The sequence below is a fragment of the Glycine soja genome, chromosome 16 (genome assembly GCF_004193775.1).
Source record: "Glycine soja cultivar W05 chromosome 16, ASM419377v2, whole genome shotgun sequence".
NCBI lineage: Eukaryota > Viridiplantae > Streptophyta > Magnoliopsida > Fabales > Fabaceae > Glycine > Glycine soja.
The window spans coordinates 2,368,207-2,382,648 of record NC_041017.1 but is presented as its reverse complement, the minus strand read 5'-3'; the positions used below and the strand labels follow the sequence as shown (position 1 = coordinate 2,382,648).

Sequence of the window (14,442 nt, the reverse complement as noted above, 5' to 3'; positions counted from 1 at the left end):
ATGTGATACATGTGATATTAATTATTATTAAAATGTTGTCAACATATCTATTAAAACATATCTAATAGACTGTCACACTATTCCTTGTATGAATAAAAAAATTCACAATAGGCAAAAAAAATGCTCAATTTTAAAAACGTGAACAACATATATGCAATATTTGTTTTTAGATTTTAAAGTAAATTGAGCAATTTTAAAAGCGTCAAGATCAAATATGCAATTGACTAACTATAACACTAAAAATAAATTTAAGAAAACAATAATGAATTTTCAATTTTTTTTCTAATGGATTTGCGTTTTTTCAGATCAGATTGGACACGAACACCTTACTAAAATCCATAGCCCAATAAAATAAACTAATTAAACCCTAGTTTAGAGAAATGACATTGCAACTTATGATTGCAGCCATAAGAATAAGAACCAACACTGCAACCTTAAACCCCAAATGTTCCTCCTCACACGCCTTACCCGCCAAAACCCCTCACGCGCCACGCTCCTCACGCGCCACCTCTCCTCAGCCGCGTCCAAACTCCACTCCAATTACACCTTCAAACCACCGTCTTCTCTCCCTCCCCAGCCCCAATGCTCCAATTTCCCTCCCTCCAAGCCCAACCAGAAAAAGCCCAAGCCCAGGTATCGGCCCCCCTCCTCCCTCGACCAGGCCGGCCGCAAGCCCGTCCGGTCCAACGACCTGCCCTTCGACTTCCGGTTCAGCTACACGGAGAGCAGTGCCAAGGTGCGACCCATCGGGCTCAGGGAGCCCAAGTACTCCCCCTTCGGACCGGGCCGGGTCGACCGCAAGTGGACCGGAGTGTGCGCCCCCGCGGTGGACCCCACGGTGGAGAGCCTGGAGGGTCCGGAGGACCCTAAGTTGGAGGAACAGAGGAAGAAGAAGAGAGAGATGATTCAAGGAAAACCGCTTTCTAGTGAAGAGAGAAAGACATTGGTTTCGCAATTTGAGAGAAGCAAAACTAATAAACATGTCAATCTCGGTATGAAGGTTTAAAAATACTGTTTTTCTTTTCTTATTTTATGTGTAATGTGTTTGTTTAAACTACTATGACTGGGGATGTGAAAAATTCTATAAGAATTGAAGAACATTAGGGACTAATTTTATAATTTATGAATACTTGAAGCAATCTTGGTATGAAAGTATATATTGGTATTTTTTAAGTACATGGGAAGGATGGAGATATAAGGTTGGCCTAGTGGTTGGGAAAGGGTGAAGGGAGAGAATGAAGGGGGGAGAGGTCATGGGTTTGAATCCACTCAACTGACATTTCTAACAAAACTAACATTTACCGATAAAAAAAAAAAAAAAGTATATGGGAAGGATTATCTCAAATTTGTTGTTTTTAGTTTTTCTTATATCCCACCAATAACCTCTGTCGGTAGCAATCTTGTAAGAAATACTGTCAGATACTAAATATGAACATTCTCCTAGTGGGTATTCTTGCCACATTACTTGTGGGAGACTAAGTGCGTGTTTGTTTCACCGGTGGACATGCGGCAGCATGAAGCCTGAGATCTCTTCACCGCAGAAATATGGGTGTTGTGGCTTCTCCAACCTCTCCAAACACACACTAAACCCTTTTGCTTGATCCAACTTCAGTTGGTTTGGTTGTTTTTAGTTTACGTGTAATTTTTTTTAATTATTAGGATTGGGGGTGTGAAAAGTTGTACGAGAATTGAAAAAGTTGGGGACTAACTTCATAATTTATGAATACTTAAAGTATATGTCGATTTTTTTTTAAAGTATCTCATTTTTTTTCCAATGGATACTTAAGATAGTCAAGTGATATGAGTTAATGTTGAGATTATGGTTAAGTGGTGGGCACGTGCAAAGGCCGGTGGAAGTATTGGTGAGGAGAGTAGATTGAATCATTTGTGGCCCTGTGACCGGGGGTGAAGGGGAGATCAAGAAGAACATTCTAGGAAATTGTTAAAATGCATCTCATTGAAAATAATGTTCCTGAGAATTTGTTTTTTAATAGAGTCCAATAGCATTGTGTCCTGTCCTGTAATCCATATAGCTGTCCTCGACTAAGGTGAAAAGGCTTTTGTTGTTTTTAGAAACAATCAAATAGTCATGCTTCAAAATGTTTGCTGTACTCATGTCAGATTTATGGTAGAGTTTTTTCTTTTTTTTGCCAGTAGAGTGGTTTTTGGTATGAAAATTTTCAATGGTTGCTTGGTTTATAAATTTTAATTTTGCTTGTTGAGTCAGACAGCATGACTGTTGTGCGGTCCTTTCACTACTAGCTTTTATGTTTTAGTTAGTGTCGGTTGTGTTGAGAAATGAATAAGTCTTGGTACAGATAACAATTTGCTTTGCAATTATATTGGAAATGTATTGGATGGGTATGCGGGGAGGCAAATTAGTCCATTTGCTGACATATATTGGAAGCATATATGGGATGTTGTTTTCCTTGTACTTATTTCTTGGAAAATCCTGGCAGATAGATGGTTTAAATAATAGTTCTTGATTCGGTTGTTGTGAATTTGATTTTGCCCTTCTCTATAGTCCATACAGTTTGGTTGCACCTTTCTCAAGCAATTAATTAATATATTTTTACATTGAAAAGGCTAAATAAAACAACCAGAACTTATTTTTTTAACTTCATTATGTGTTCTTCAACCTCTATCTTATCTATTTATGATGGACTTTGATTGTTTCGGTTCCAGGGAGGGATGGTCTAACTCACAACATGCTGAATGTTATTCATAATCATTGGAAATTTGCTGAAGCAGTTAGAATCAAATGCATGGGTGTTCCAACTATGGACATGAATAATATTTGTACCCAGCTTGAGGTGCACACCTCTTCATACTTTTTCACGTCTTTTCATCTGACTACCTTGCATACTAAAGTAAAAGTTTTATATTGTGATCCATTTTGAAACATCTGGACTCTTATGATAGTTGAACTGTAGGCTGGATTACATGTGATTCTTATGTCTAAACTTGTCAGATACACATGCATAAGCAATGCTCATGTTCTTGGTGCAGGACAAAACATTTGGGAAGGTCATTTTCAGACATGGGGGTACACTTATACTATACAGAGGCAGAAATTATAATCCGAAAAAGAGGCCTGTAATTCCTGTCATGTTGTGGAAGCCCCATGAACCTGTATATCCCAGACTGATTAAGACAACAATTGATGGCTTAAGTATTAAGGAAACAAAAGAAATGCGGAAGAGAGGACTATCTGTTCCTGCTTTAACAAAACTTGGTATGTGCGTGCGTTGTATTTTCTTATTTCAGTTGCCAGTATGCTTTTTGCAAACATTATTGACTCTGAAGTGAATTGCAGCCAAAAATGGTTATTATGCTTTTTTGGTACCCATGGTCAGAGATGCTTTCCTCTCCTGCGAATTGGTTCGGATAGACTGCGAGGGACTTGAGAGGAAAGATTACAAGAAAATAGGCTGCAAACTCAGGGTAAAGACAATTCTCTTTAGCTTTGCTGATTTGGTTGTTGTGATAACCAGCTTCACAATGCTATCTTTGCCATGTAATTTTCTTTTGTTGCATAACTAAAATGAAGAATGCCTTTTCAGCTTGGATGATTAGGTACCTCAATAGAAGTTTTAAAATTGAGTCTGTTTGGGTATTATAAATTAGAATCACTTTTCAAATGGGATTTTACGAAGATTCTTTTTTATGAAAATTATCTGGGTCCTACTTGCTAAAAAAATTGATTTTGAAGTGTTGATGGTGTTGATTGTAGGGATGTTTTATATATTCCGTTGGGCCAACTAGTTGAATTTTCTTGAGAAGCATGGAAATCCTACTACCCTCAATCAATCTTATGATATATAAATATTTAAAAATTTACTTTGAAAAACTACTAAAACAGATTGGATTGTTTTCATAATCTATTCTTAAGGACCAAATGTGATTATAGACTCTCCAGAATGTAAAAGAAAATAATGCTAAATTTTTTAAAGAATATAAAAGAAAGTGGCTAGTCCCTAGTACTTCATCTGCGTGATTTGATTAGTTGATAAATCTACAAAGTTTGGCTAGACTATTTGTTATTTGACTAGCAATGTTTGTTACTTTGTGATAATGGTTGTCTATCAGTTTTTAAGTCAAATCAATGGAGTAAAGTGTAATTTTTCTTTATATTTATGTAACTTGAAGGTAAATAACAATAATAGTGGTAATGGTAATACAATAATGTTTTCACTCTGCTCTACCGTCCAAACATTTTATAGAGAAGACATGATTTCTGATTTTCAAGTTTTGTTCCCCTGGGTTTGGTGATTTAAGTTGCTCCTTTTCACTTATCTCGTGAGTTAATGCAGGACATGGTCCCCTGTATTCTGGTGACTTTTGAGAATGAACAAATTGTGGTTTGGAGGGGGAAGGATTATAAGCCCCCGAAGGATGGATACTTTCTCAAAGATCGAGAATCGTTTGACGACGATGATGACTTTTGTGTGGGAAAAGAGCAACAGGCTATGTAACACACCACAATCAGATGTGATAATTAAGTGGAATCTTTGTGCAAATTGCTGCCATGAATCAGAAGTTCCCTTGAGATTGGATTGTTGTGTTCTGTGTAAATGCAGTCAATGATGAAATTTGAGATATTTGGATATAACAAGATATATCTACACTGTTCTTTTTCCATGACTCATTGTAGGCCTTTAAAGTTGTAAGGAAAAATCTGAAGATATAGGATGAGTTTCTAACCATATACTGGCTATTTAAACTGCAGAGCTGCAGATATTGGGGGTTTGGATTTTTCATATTCTCTATGATCTACAAATGGTACACACAGCTGTTTGTTAGGAATCACAGATTGGAGGTGTTTATTTAGAGTTTTTGCCCATTGTTTTTGTCACAAATTCACAACAGTCAATTAGGAATCAATTCATGGTTTTGCTGACATAGCCAAGCTTAGAAGGGACTTTGGTATTTCATGATGTGAGAGAATCATGGAGGAAACTCAGTTCAATAGTTCAGTACGCAAGTTTGTCACCATTACCAAATTGTCAGTTTTATATGAAGAGCTAAATGTACATATTAGTAATTTTACAGTTCATGTTTGGATTAGTTTAGTTTTAGAATTACTTATTTCAAAACCTATTTAGTAAGGTTTTGTTAACACAATGAGTGAAGGTTACTGCTGAATCATATGAAACAAAAATTGACGAAAACAACTTAAAATTAAAATCATAGTGATAGATAATAGTACTATTGAATTGAGAAGAGAATGTCGTAGTAATTTTAAGAGGAGATTTACCATTGTTACTTGGATGCAAGTTCCTTATAAGGTTCATTTTTATCAACATCTGGTTCAACTAGTAATTTATTTATTTTTCCCTGATATTTAATAATAAGTCTAGCGTCCATAATTAAAACATCCTCAACTAAACAAGACGTGGAATTAGATTTTTTTTACTCCATAACTTCAGTAGTAATTAGGATGTCAATTTGATTACCAAACTCATTTGCAGGTCAAGATAAATTAGGTTAATAATTACTGGTACGAAATAGTTATGACACTCGACCCGAGTGGACTGCGGGCCATTAGACCATTTTGTTAGCACCTACTTCCAACCTTTGAGGGGGAAAAAAAGAACGATCAATTTTCGTTTCAATTCAATCTTCAAAAATTATAAAATTAACAAACTTATCATATCAAATATAATTGAATAGTGATGCAAAGACCTTATACAACGTCAATGTATATATTATAATAAAAAGCAAGTTACAAGATGGAGTAAAGGCCCAAGTTATGCATACTTTTGGGGTAAGACTTCTTAGAGGCCTTTTCTGCCTGCACCCATCCTTTTTCTTTTACACCCAGCAAATTTTTGACAATTTCAATATTATCCTTTAATATAGATCAATTCGTATGAATAAATACATTATTAAATTAAAATTAATTATTACAAAATTTATTATCTAAACTTATATATATATTAAATATAAATTAAAAAATTTAATATTATATATAACGATATTAATTATTTTTTTAATATAATTAACCTATTAATTTAGTTGATTAGAATATTATGTTAATAATGCGAAATAACATGTTCAATACCTCCTTATGACCCACATACATAAGGGCAATGTTGAAATTGCATGAAAAAATGCCCTTCTCAAATGTATTTTAACAAGTGTAGCAAAAAAATTTACGCCTGACAAAGTTTTTTGTCTTGGCTACCGAACTCCTAATACGACTTATAGCCGAACACCCAACTCGTTTGATTGTTTTGTATTCTATTCTAACGATAACAATTCTTATTCATGCTCCTTTATTTGAGAGAAATCCATGCTCCTTACAGAAATCTTTAAAATGTAAACCGTAAAAATTAACTCTTTTCAAACCAAACATTCCATAACCTTTCACTATATTTTCTAGCTTTTTTAAAATGAAACTTTTCCAAATTTAAGTTCAAAAATATCCAACAACCTACGCATTTCAGGTGAAGTAACTTCATCCTACAAGGTTTGATTTAGAACTTACATCCTCAACCACTATATTTTTCACGTAATATTTACACTATTCTATTTTCCAAATCATCAAACTATTGAATACTTATGTAATCCGTGATTGACATTACACCCAAAGTAAAATAACGAAATGAATAAATGGTAAACTTGAAGTGGTCAATTATGCCTCAGCTACCACTCCCTTAATTTGTGCAGGAATTCCCATCCTGTCCAAAACGAATAACTGCTATAAAAAAGGTTTCACGGTTAACAGGCAAGACCCCAAGAACCAAAATGTTAGCACCCAAGTGATCCAGTGGCTAGTACCAAATCGATTATTTTCTCTTAAAATCATTTTGCTTTCCAATAAATACAGAACACCAGAAAATCTATAGACATAAAGACTGAAACATGCCAAATATTTGTTATTTTCAGTTCAACCCTTTGCAAGTCAATTTCCAAATCAAATTCCACTTTAATTATATTTAGACACAACAAAAAGACTAGAAAGGTCCTCTAGATAACTGCCAAGTTAAATTTTAAAAAATAAATGGAAATATAGAGTAATATATGCTACGGAGGCAGCAAATATGAAAAGTTTAACAGTATTACAAGGTTGACCATGGAAGGCAAATATTCTTTTACCTCTGTCAAAATTGTTACAAATTCACAGACCAGTGACTTTTCCCACGGCAACAGTTTTTCCTGCAAGATAGAATAAATCATATCGCTGAAACATATATTAATATTGGAGACACGAAATATGTTCTAACTCTTACCCTCAGTGCGAAGAGTGAACCTCCCAAGTTGTGGAAAATCAGAGAACTTCTCGATGCAAATAGAGTTATTAACCTAAAAGTTTACAATAAGAAAATGAAACTAAACACAGGGAAATCAAACTACCATCAATAGTGAACTGATCCTCTCTATTTGAGACTTTGAGAATCAGTAAAAAAAGAATTCCATAGCCCTGGGAAGCCCACATAAAGCAACGCATGAAGGGCCATAAAGTTCCTGCCATGTGCAGGGCCCAGGAAAGGTCCACCACCATGTAGGTGTATACCAGGAAGCCTCACCTTGTATGGTAAGAAGCTGATTCCACAACTTATACCTATGACCTCCAGCTCACTATGACAACTCCAACCATTGCATTTTTTAATAAAAAGGAAAAAAAGACAAATTAGATTCTAGATTCATAATGCAAAAAAATGCACCTGAACATGGTACACTACAACAGCTCCATTCTTCACAAAGAGAACTTTCTTTTTCAAAGGCTTCTTTGTCTTTGTATCAATTTGCTGTAAAAGTTCAACAATCTCACATTCCTCAACCACAGTGGATGTGCAGAACAGTCTTGTACCCTGCAGTAAAAATAGCCTATAGATTATATATAAAGATTTTAATGTCCTAGATTAATTAATTAATATAAAAACTAAAAAGCTAACATCCAAATGCTGAGGATGAGGGATCACCAACTGAGCAACAAACTCAGTGAGTGCTGGTATTGGATTAGCTGCAAAAGGGAAACCCCACAGAGCACATATGTATAATATTAGCATAGCAGTCATATTGCTATCCGCCATCTGTTGTCAACCCCTTGGCACCCTTTCCGGAATTAATTGCTATGATTAAAAAATGACAAATGCTAATCAGTGTGTCCTTGGAACATTAATTAAAGAACTAAAAAGAATTTCTTATTTATTAGGATGTGTAAAATTGTGTAACTCATGACTTTTTTTGTGCTCTCCTGTGATCTTCACAATAAATATTTTCTTCTTTTAACTCCATAACCAATGTCCTAAGGACATTAATTAGCCAAAACCTTAAAAAATATCTTCCAAAATGTACTACTTATGTCTAGCAAAATTTTAAATGAATGGAGGGAAAAAAATCCTTACCAACACTAGACAGGACAAACTCAGATAATATCTCTTCTTCTTCAACACCGGATAATTTAATCCGTAAATTTTAACTAACTCCCGCACATTTAACACGATCCTCATCAATAAATATGGCAACAACTTTTACTTGATCCTGCAAGTTCATAGACAATTTTCACCCATTTCATGTTAAACAGGCTTACAGCAACCCAAAGAATAAATAAATAAACTACCTTATTTGGCATGAGCAACAAGGAATCTCCCACACGAACAGTACCAGATTCAACCTTCCCCATAACAACAGCTCCCATGTCTTTGACTCTGTCAATAATTGGCATCCTGAACAATTCAGAACCTCCATCTTAGCAAAGAAGTTGAAATAAACAATAAGGACCTCGAAAGTGGGGACAAGATGATGGTCAGAAAGACAATACCTGAAAGGACCGCTAGGGTCGTGGTGGAACTTCAATAGCATCAAGGGTCTCAAATAAACAAGGCCCATTGCACCATGGACCAACGTTTTTTATCCACTCTTGTTTTCATGTTTGTACCCATTTGACCAGATATCGGTAAAAACAAGACATCTGTTAAATAAACAATTAGTAAAATAACTTCATTTACACAATCAAGAGATCAACTAAACAGGTCAAGATCTATACATAAAATAAATTGTTGCTAAGAAATGCTTTCCTAACACAGGCCTTTCCGTGTCCATTTTCACAAGCTTTTCAAATCCTACGCCATAGAGATAACATGTGGAGCAGAAAGAGAATAATCTTCACACAACCTAAAGTCCGTTGAATCTCAATTCTTACTTTCCTAAATCAAAACAAGTTGTTGTTCATTCTGTACACTAGGTTCAACATCATCCCCCATCCTTGTAGAACTTAATACCTACGATCTCAAACCTGCTCAACATTTTGTGCAAAGAAACCACCAATCGTATTCAACTTGTCCCAAGCTCTAGCAGTTTTAAGCAAGACATAACATTTCCCACTCTAGAAAACAACAAGCTTAAAGAGTGAAAATGACAAACAGTCCCCCCAAATTACATTTTTTATTATATAATATGATGCATGTTCTCCATGTAAAAGCTAAATTGCCCCGCTCATCATAAATCGCACATTCACACCAGCATCCCACGATTGAAAAACATAAATCCCAACATTTTCTCGAACAAATAAAAGGCAGATACCTTTCTTTACATCAGCAGCTTTAGAAATGGAACCATCTTTGACTCAATTTCATCATACCTAGTGGTACATCAGCAGCAAGAAAATATCATTATAATCGCATATAAGCATAGAAGGGTGTGGTGTGTGTGGCAAGAAAGTGAGAGAACCTTTCTTTTGACCACTGCACAGTATCACATTGTTACCTCAAAGTAGGCATAAAATGGTTGAGCGTTCATAAAATAAACAATTGAGTCAAGGGAGGGGTATCTGTTAGAAAGTCCTCTAAGTAGTTCAAAACAGAATACTATTACTCTAGAGAATATGCATGTCCACAATACAGAAAACTGATTCGAGGGGAATCATGCAATGCAGATACTCACAGGTGCATCCCAAATAGTGAACCTTGTTGTCTCAGTCTCAAAATGTGCTTTTCCAACTTCAACTGTCTTTCCCTGCAATGATCACAACTGTACCCTAATTATGAATTATAATCAAATCCATATAATTAGAAAGGAAAAAGCAATAACTACATCGAATGGGATAAAACCGTTAATTTTTATCCGCAAACTTATTCATACCTTTACCCTCTCCTCCTCATTTGTGTTCAATATATAAGCCATACACCTAGCATATCAATTTCAAGTCATTAATGAAATAGGTTAATATCAGGTACATCACTAAGCTATAAGATTCTCCCTACACCACCCCACCCTTTTCTTTCTCTTAAAAAGAAGTCTAAATTACACAGACTCTCCCAGATGTATGCTCTTATGACACGATACCCCTCCATTTTTTTTTACATTTTTGAGTCCCTGAGAGGGGGCTGTTGGTGTAATGAAAGCCATAGGGTTCAAAAACAGAGAGGTATCAGGTGTAATAAGGGCAAACCTTGGGGAAGGATCTGTGTAATTTACTTTAAAAAAATTAGAAGCTAATCAGATAGTCATTGCTTCAATTAAGATACCATTAGCTAGAAAAACAGAATAACATCTTGACTTAATAGTACTGCAGGTCTACAGTTATGAACTAGTGGGAGAACATGCAAAATAAATCATGAAAAAAGTTTACCCACTAAACTTGAGAAGCATAAGAACATAGTAAGTAATGGACAATTACCAAGTGTAAACAACTGGCTCTAGAAGATAGATAAATTAGCATGACACAAATTTCATCAGGACAGAGAGAGATTTCACCTAAATATTTGTAGTTATGTAGTTGCAAGGAGATAAATCTTCAGAAGACACACTGCACATTATAAACCACAGATAGACGTGACAGTGTGAGACAACCATAAGACAACCAGTCTCAACTTAATCTGAAAAGTCAAGTACAAAAGAAACATACATTTAAAATTCCACACAAGTCCTAATTGAATTTTCTGTTTGGATTACTTTACCCATCATAGAATTTGTTTTTATTCTAGTTCTTCAAAACAAACTGCAGGACAGACTACCTTTTTATTTACTATTTAATGTTTATTTATTTTTCCCTTTTTTTATCTGGTATTTCTGGTTTAATCTAATTACAGCATGTAATAGTCCAGTCCATTAACCATTGTAATAATTACTAATAGTAGCTCATTCAGATCAACAGAAATCCATGACAGCATACAACACTGAGTAATTTATCCAAATCGAGCTAAATAAGCTACCTACAATATATAACACTCTAAAAATGCTACTGTCCCTGTCTTGCAAAACACCCGAGTATTAAAAATCATGTGTACATTTGTTGACTTTTACTGGTTGCACTGTTTTTGTATCTATAGGAACCGATCATATCAGAAAATTTATAATAAGTCACATATTTTACTTAATCAACTGAACTATACTTCCTTGGTTTCTCGTTGCGCTATGAGGTAATCAATAATCAGTGTCTCCTTCTAAAATCTTTTGGACATCTTGAGTGCAACCATTTCCTCCCTAAAAAACTCATAACAAACCAATTAAAATAAATTGAACTGGCAGCCTAGTAATTTTTACGGTCAATTTTTTAACCAATATCGCATTTTTAAAGATTTCTGTAAGGAGCGTGGATTTCTCTCAAATAAAGGAGCATAAATAAGAATTGTTTTCGTTAGAATAGGATACAAAACAATCAAATGAATTAGGTGTTCGGCTATAAGTCATATTAAGAGTTCGGTAGCCAAGATACAAAAATTTGTCAGGCGTAATTTTTTTTGCTACATTTGTTAACATACATCTGAGAAATCTTACCCAAAAGTAAGCATAACTATTAGTTATAAACTCTTTCATTTACTTTTTTCTAATAAACTTTTTAAAACATTAAGCAATATAAAATTGTTTCACTAATTCCTATGCAAAGTTTTGAAAATAAGACACAACGTGAAACTAAAAATAACGTTTTGTAATTAAAAATAAAAAATGTTTTCTCAAACAAAGTACTCCCTAATTTGTTTAAGTTCTTTTTTGGTACAAATATTCAATTCTTAGCCGATGCATTGTTGATATTGTAAAAAAAATAAAATAAAAAAAATAAACAGAGGCAGTGTTGCATTGATTTGATTAATAAAAATTTGGGATTTTATGAGCTGTGGCTTTGGACTTTGGATGATGTCCTATGAAGCACGGACACTTCAGTCCCTTGTCGTGTCCGGTGTCCGACACGCGTCTGTGTCAGTGTCCGACACCGACACGACACCCGTACTACATTCTATATTTTGGACATTATAGGTGTCCACGTGTCCGTGTCCGTGTCGTGTCCGGTGTCCGTGTCGGTGTTGATGCTTCATAGATGATATCTCTTATGATGCATTATCATAATATTAGTCTTCCACTAAAATAGTCCTTGGTCAAAAACATGTCTGGGTCAGATGGGAGTTACTGTCCACAATATTGAAGGTGACTCGTAGAGAGACACGATATGATTGGTGTCATGGGGTGCTACACCTTGTTGGTTCACTGCATTCTGCAACCATGTTATGCTTATCTTTTAGCTAGGATTTATTTTGCATGGCGTTATGTTTCTGCACTTGGTATTTTAGTTGACTGATCAATATGCATGCCAGAGTGCCCGACATGAGTGGAGACTTAACAATCCAATTTCATTGTAAAAATAACAAACTACAAGACATTTTTGTAGCGTAGTAGACACCAGAATATTGTTGCAATAGGAATTCACATTTGTCGCTACACGACTCCCTTTTGTAACACACTGATTATGATGATAAGAATTAGAAAAATGCTACTAGAACTAACAACACACCCATTTAAACACGTTTTCTATTATTTACTAAAAATTGTTAAGACTCAGAGAGTAACGTAAGTCTTACTTTTTATTAAACAATTCTCACCTATGAATATTCATATTTATTAATAAATTTCAATATATAACCGTGTGTTGAAAAGAATATGTTTAATATTCTTCTGTTTTATTGAATACACCTAATGTGGACTGTTCTTTTTGTTACTATTGATTTTAAGAAAGTTTGAGTGAATTAGATATTCAGCGTTCACTTAGTTAAGACAGGTCTTACGGTTGAAAAAATATTTTTAGAGATAAATATAAATTGTTCACCAATAATTTTTTTACATAGATGATTAGATTCAAACTTACATTTTTATACACTGAGTCTTATTTTTTTATTTTACCTAGATGAATGTGTATTTTTATCGAAAACAATCTGATTCGAATCAGTTAAGATCACTATAGATAGCAAAATTCTTCCGTCAAGTATTACATACTCAAATCTAAAACCAAGATCACTAATTAAACTCAACCAATCTCATACCATGGTGATTCACGAGTTTGATGGTGATGAGTCATATTCTTATTAACTGAACTCTGTTACTCTTACTCTGATATAGGCCAAAGGTGTCCATGTATATCAAAATGTTGTGCTGAATGGGGCTTCCACCTTGGAAGGAATCAACAAAAAGTAGACAGAAAGAGCCCGTCTGACATATAAGGAGTGGCTTTGGTTGATTATGAAAGGCTACATCCATTATTTTGCATTTTGGATAGAAGGGGTTAGCCAATCGTTTAGGACTCTTCATACTCATAGATTCCTACGAAAAAACATTGATTTGATTGGCTTGGTTTGGCCAATCTCTACTTCGCATTTCCAAATGTTTGACAATACACTTTGCACCAATAGCAAAAAATGATTAACTACCCAAGGCCTCGTGGGAGACACTTGGAAAAAAGATATAGACTAATAACTAGATGGTGTGAAATAGCTTTAAAAGACTTTTTTTCCCCCCCCATAATTCTCTTCCTTCGAGATAATCATGTTCCAACACTACTAAATATTAATATCTGTTTTGAATTTGGACTTTGACTCATTACTTTGTGAGAAATTAATTCCTTCTATTAGACGTAACTCTCATTGGTAAAAAGTCAAATTTTAATCTCTAATATTTTTTTTTAATGAAAGAAAAATTGTTATCCCATAATGTAATGCCGCCCCACACAATTAGCTAGTAGAGTTTATAGGTCTTGGATATGTCTACCCTGTATTGGCCACTCTCCTATTGTTGGCTATTTGAACGTATAGCGGTCTCTTGCCAAAAGGGCATTAAAATAACTCAGAAGAAGGTGCAAATTTGCTGTCCAGATTTTAAAATTTTATAGGTTGCATGAATAGAAAAATAAAATTGTCCCAAGAAGTAGGAGTACCTTGGTCTTAATTTAAGCACATTACTTTTTAGTTGACGGATCGTGGGTTTATATACATTTAATTAATTAAGCTGATGACGTGTTCAATACCTTTTGTTGTTTTTTACATTGCAAATTGGCAGATCATGACGAGATTATATTATGTCTAATAAGTATCATCAAGGACACTTTAGTTGTGTAATTTAAGAAAAGATTTATTGTTTTTGTTGCAGGAGTACAATTCATGCAAATTCAATCGGATTTTAATATTCCATCGTGATTTACACATAATATAGATTTATAGATTGGATTGT

At 34.5% G+C, this 14,442-nt stretch overlaps 1 protein-coding gene and 1 pseudogene across 1 annotated transcript; one reads left to right on the top strand and one right to left on the bottom strand.

The window, feature by feature from the left end:
• The first annotated feature begins 382 nt into the window (after nucleotides 1-382).
• On the top strand, nucleotides 383-5,081 carry LOC114389504 (CRS2-associated factor 1, mitochondrial). The gene is made up of 5 exons (XM_028350191.1): nucleotides 383-992; nucleotides 2,686-2,813; nucleotides 3,010-3,235; nucleotides 3,317-3,444; nucleotides 4,314-5,081. Exons 1-5 carry the CDS (start codon nucleotides 446-448, stop codon nucleotides 4,473-4,475), a joined length of 1,191 nt encoding a protein of 396 aa, XP_028205992.1. The 5' UTR covers nucleotides 383-445; the 3' UTR covers nucleotides 4,476-5,081.
• A 1,330-nt stretch (nucleotides 5,082-6,411) lies between these two features.
• Nucleotides 6,412-11,066, bottom strand: LOC114391061 (annotated as a pseudogene).
• Nucleotides 11,067-14,442: the final 3,376 nt, after the last annotated feature.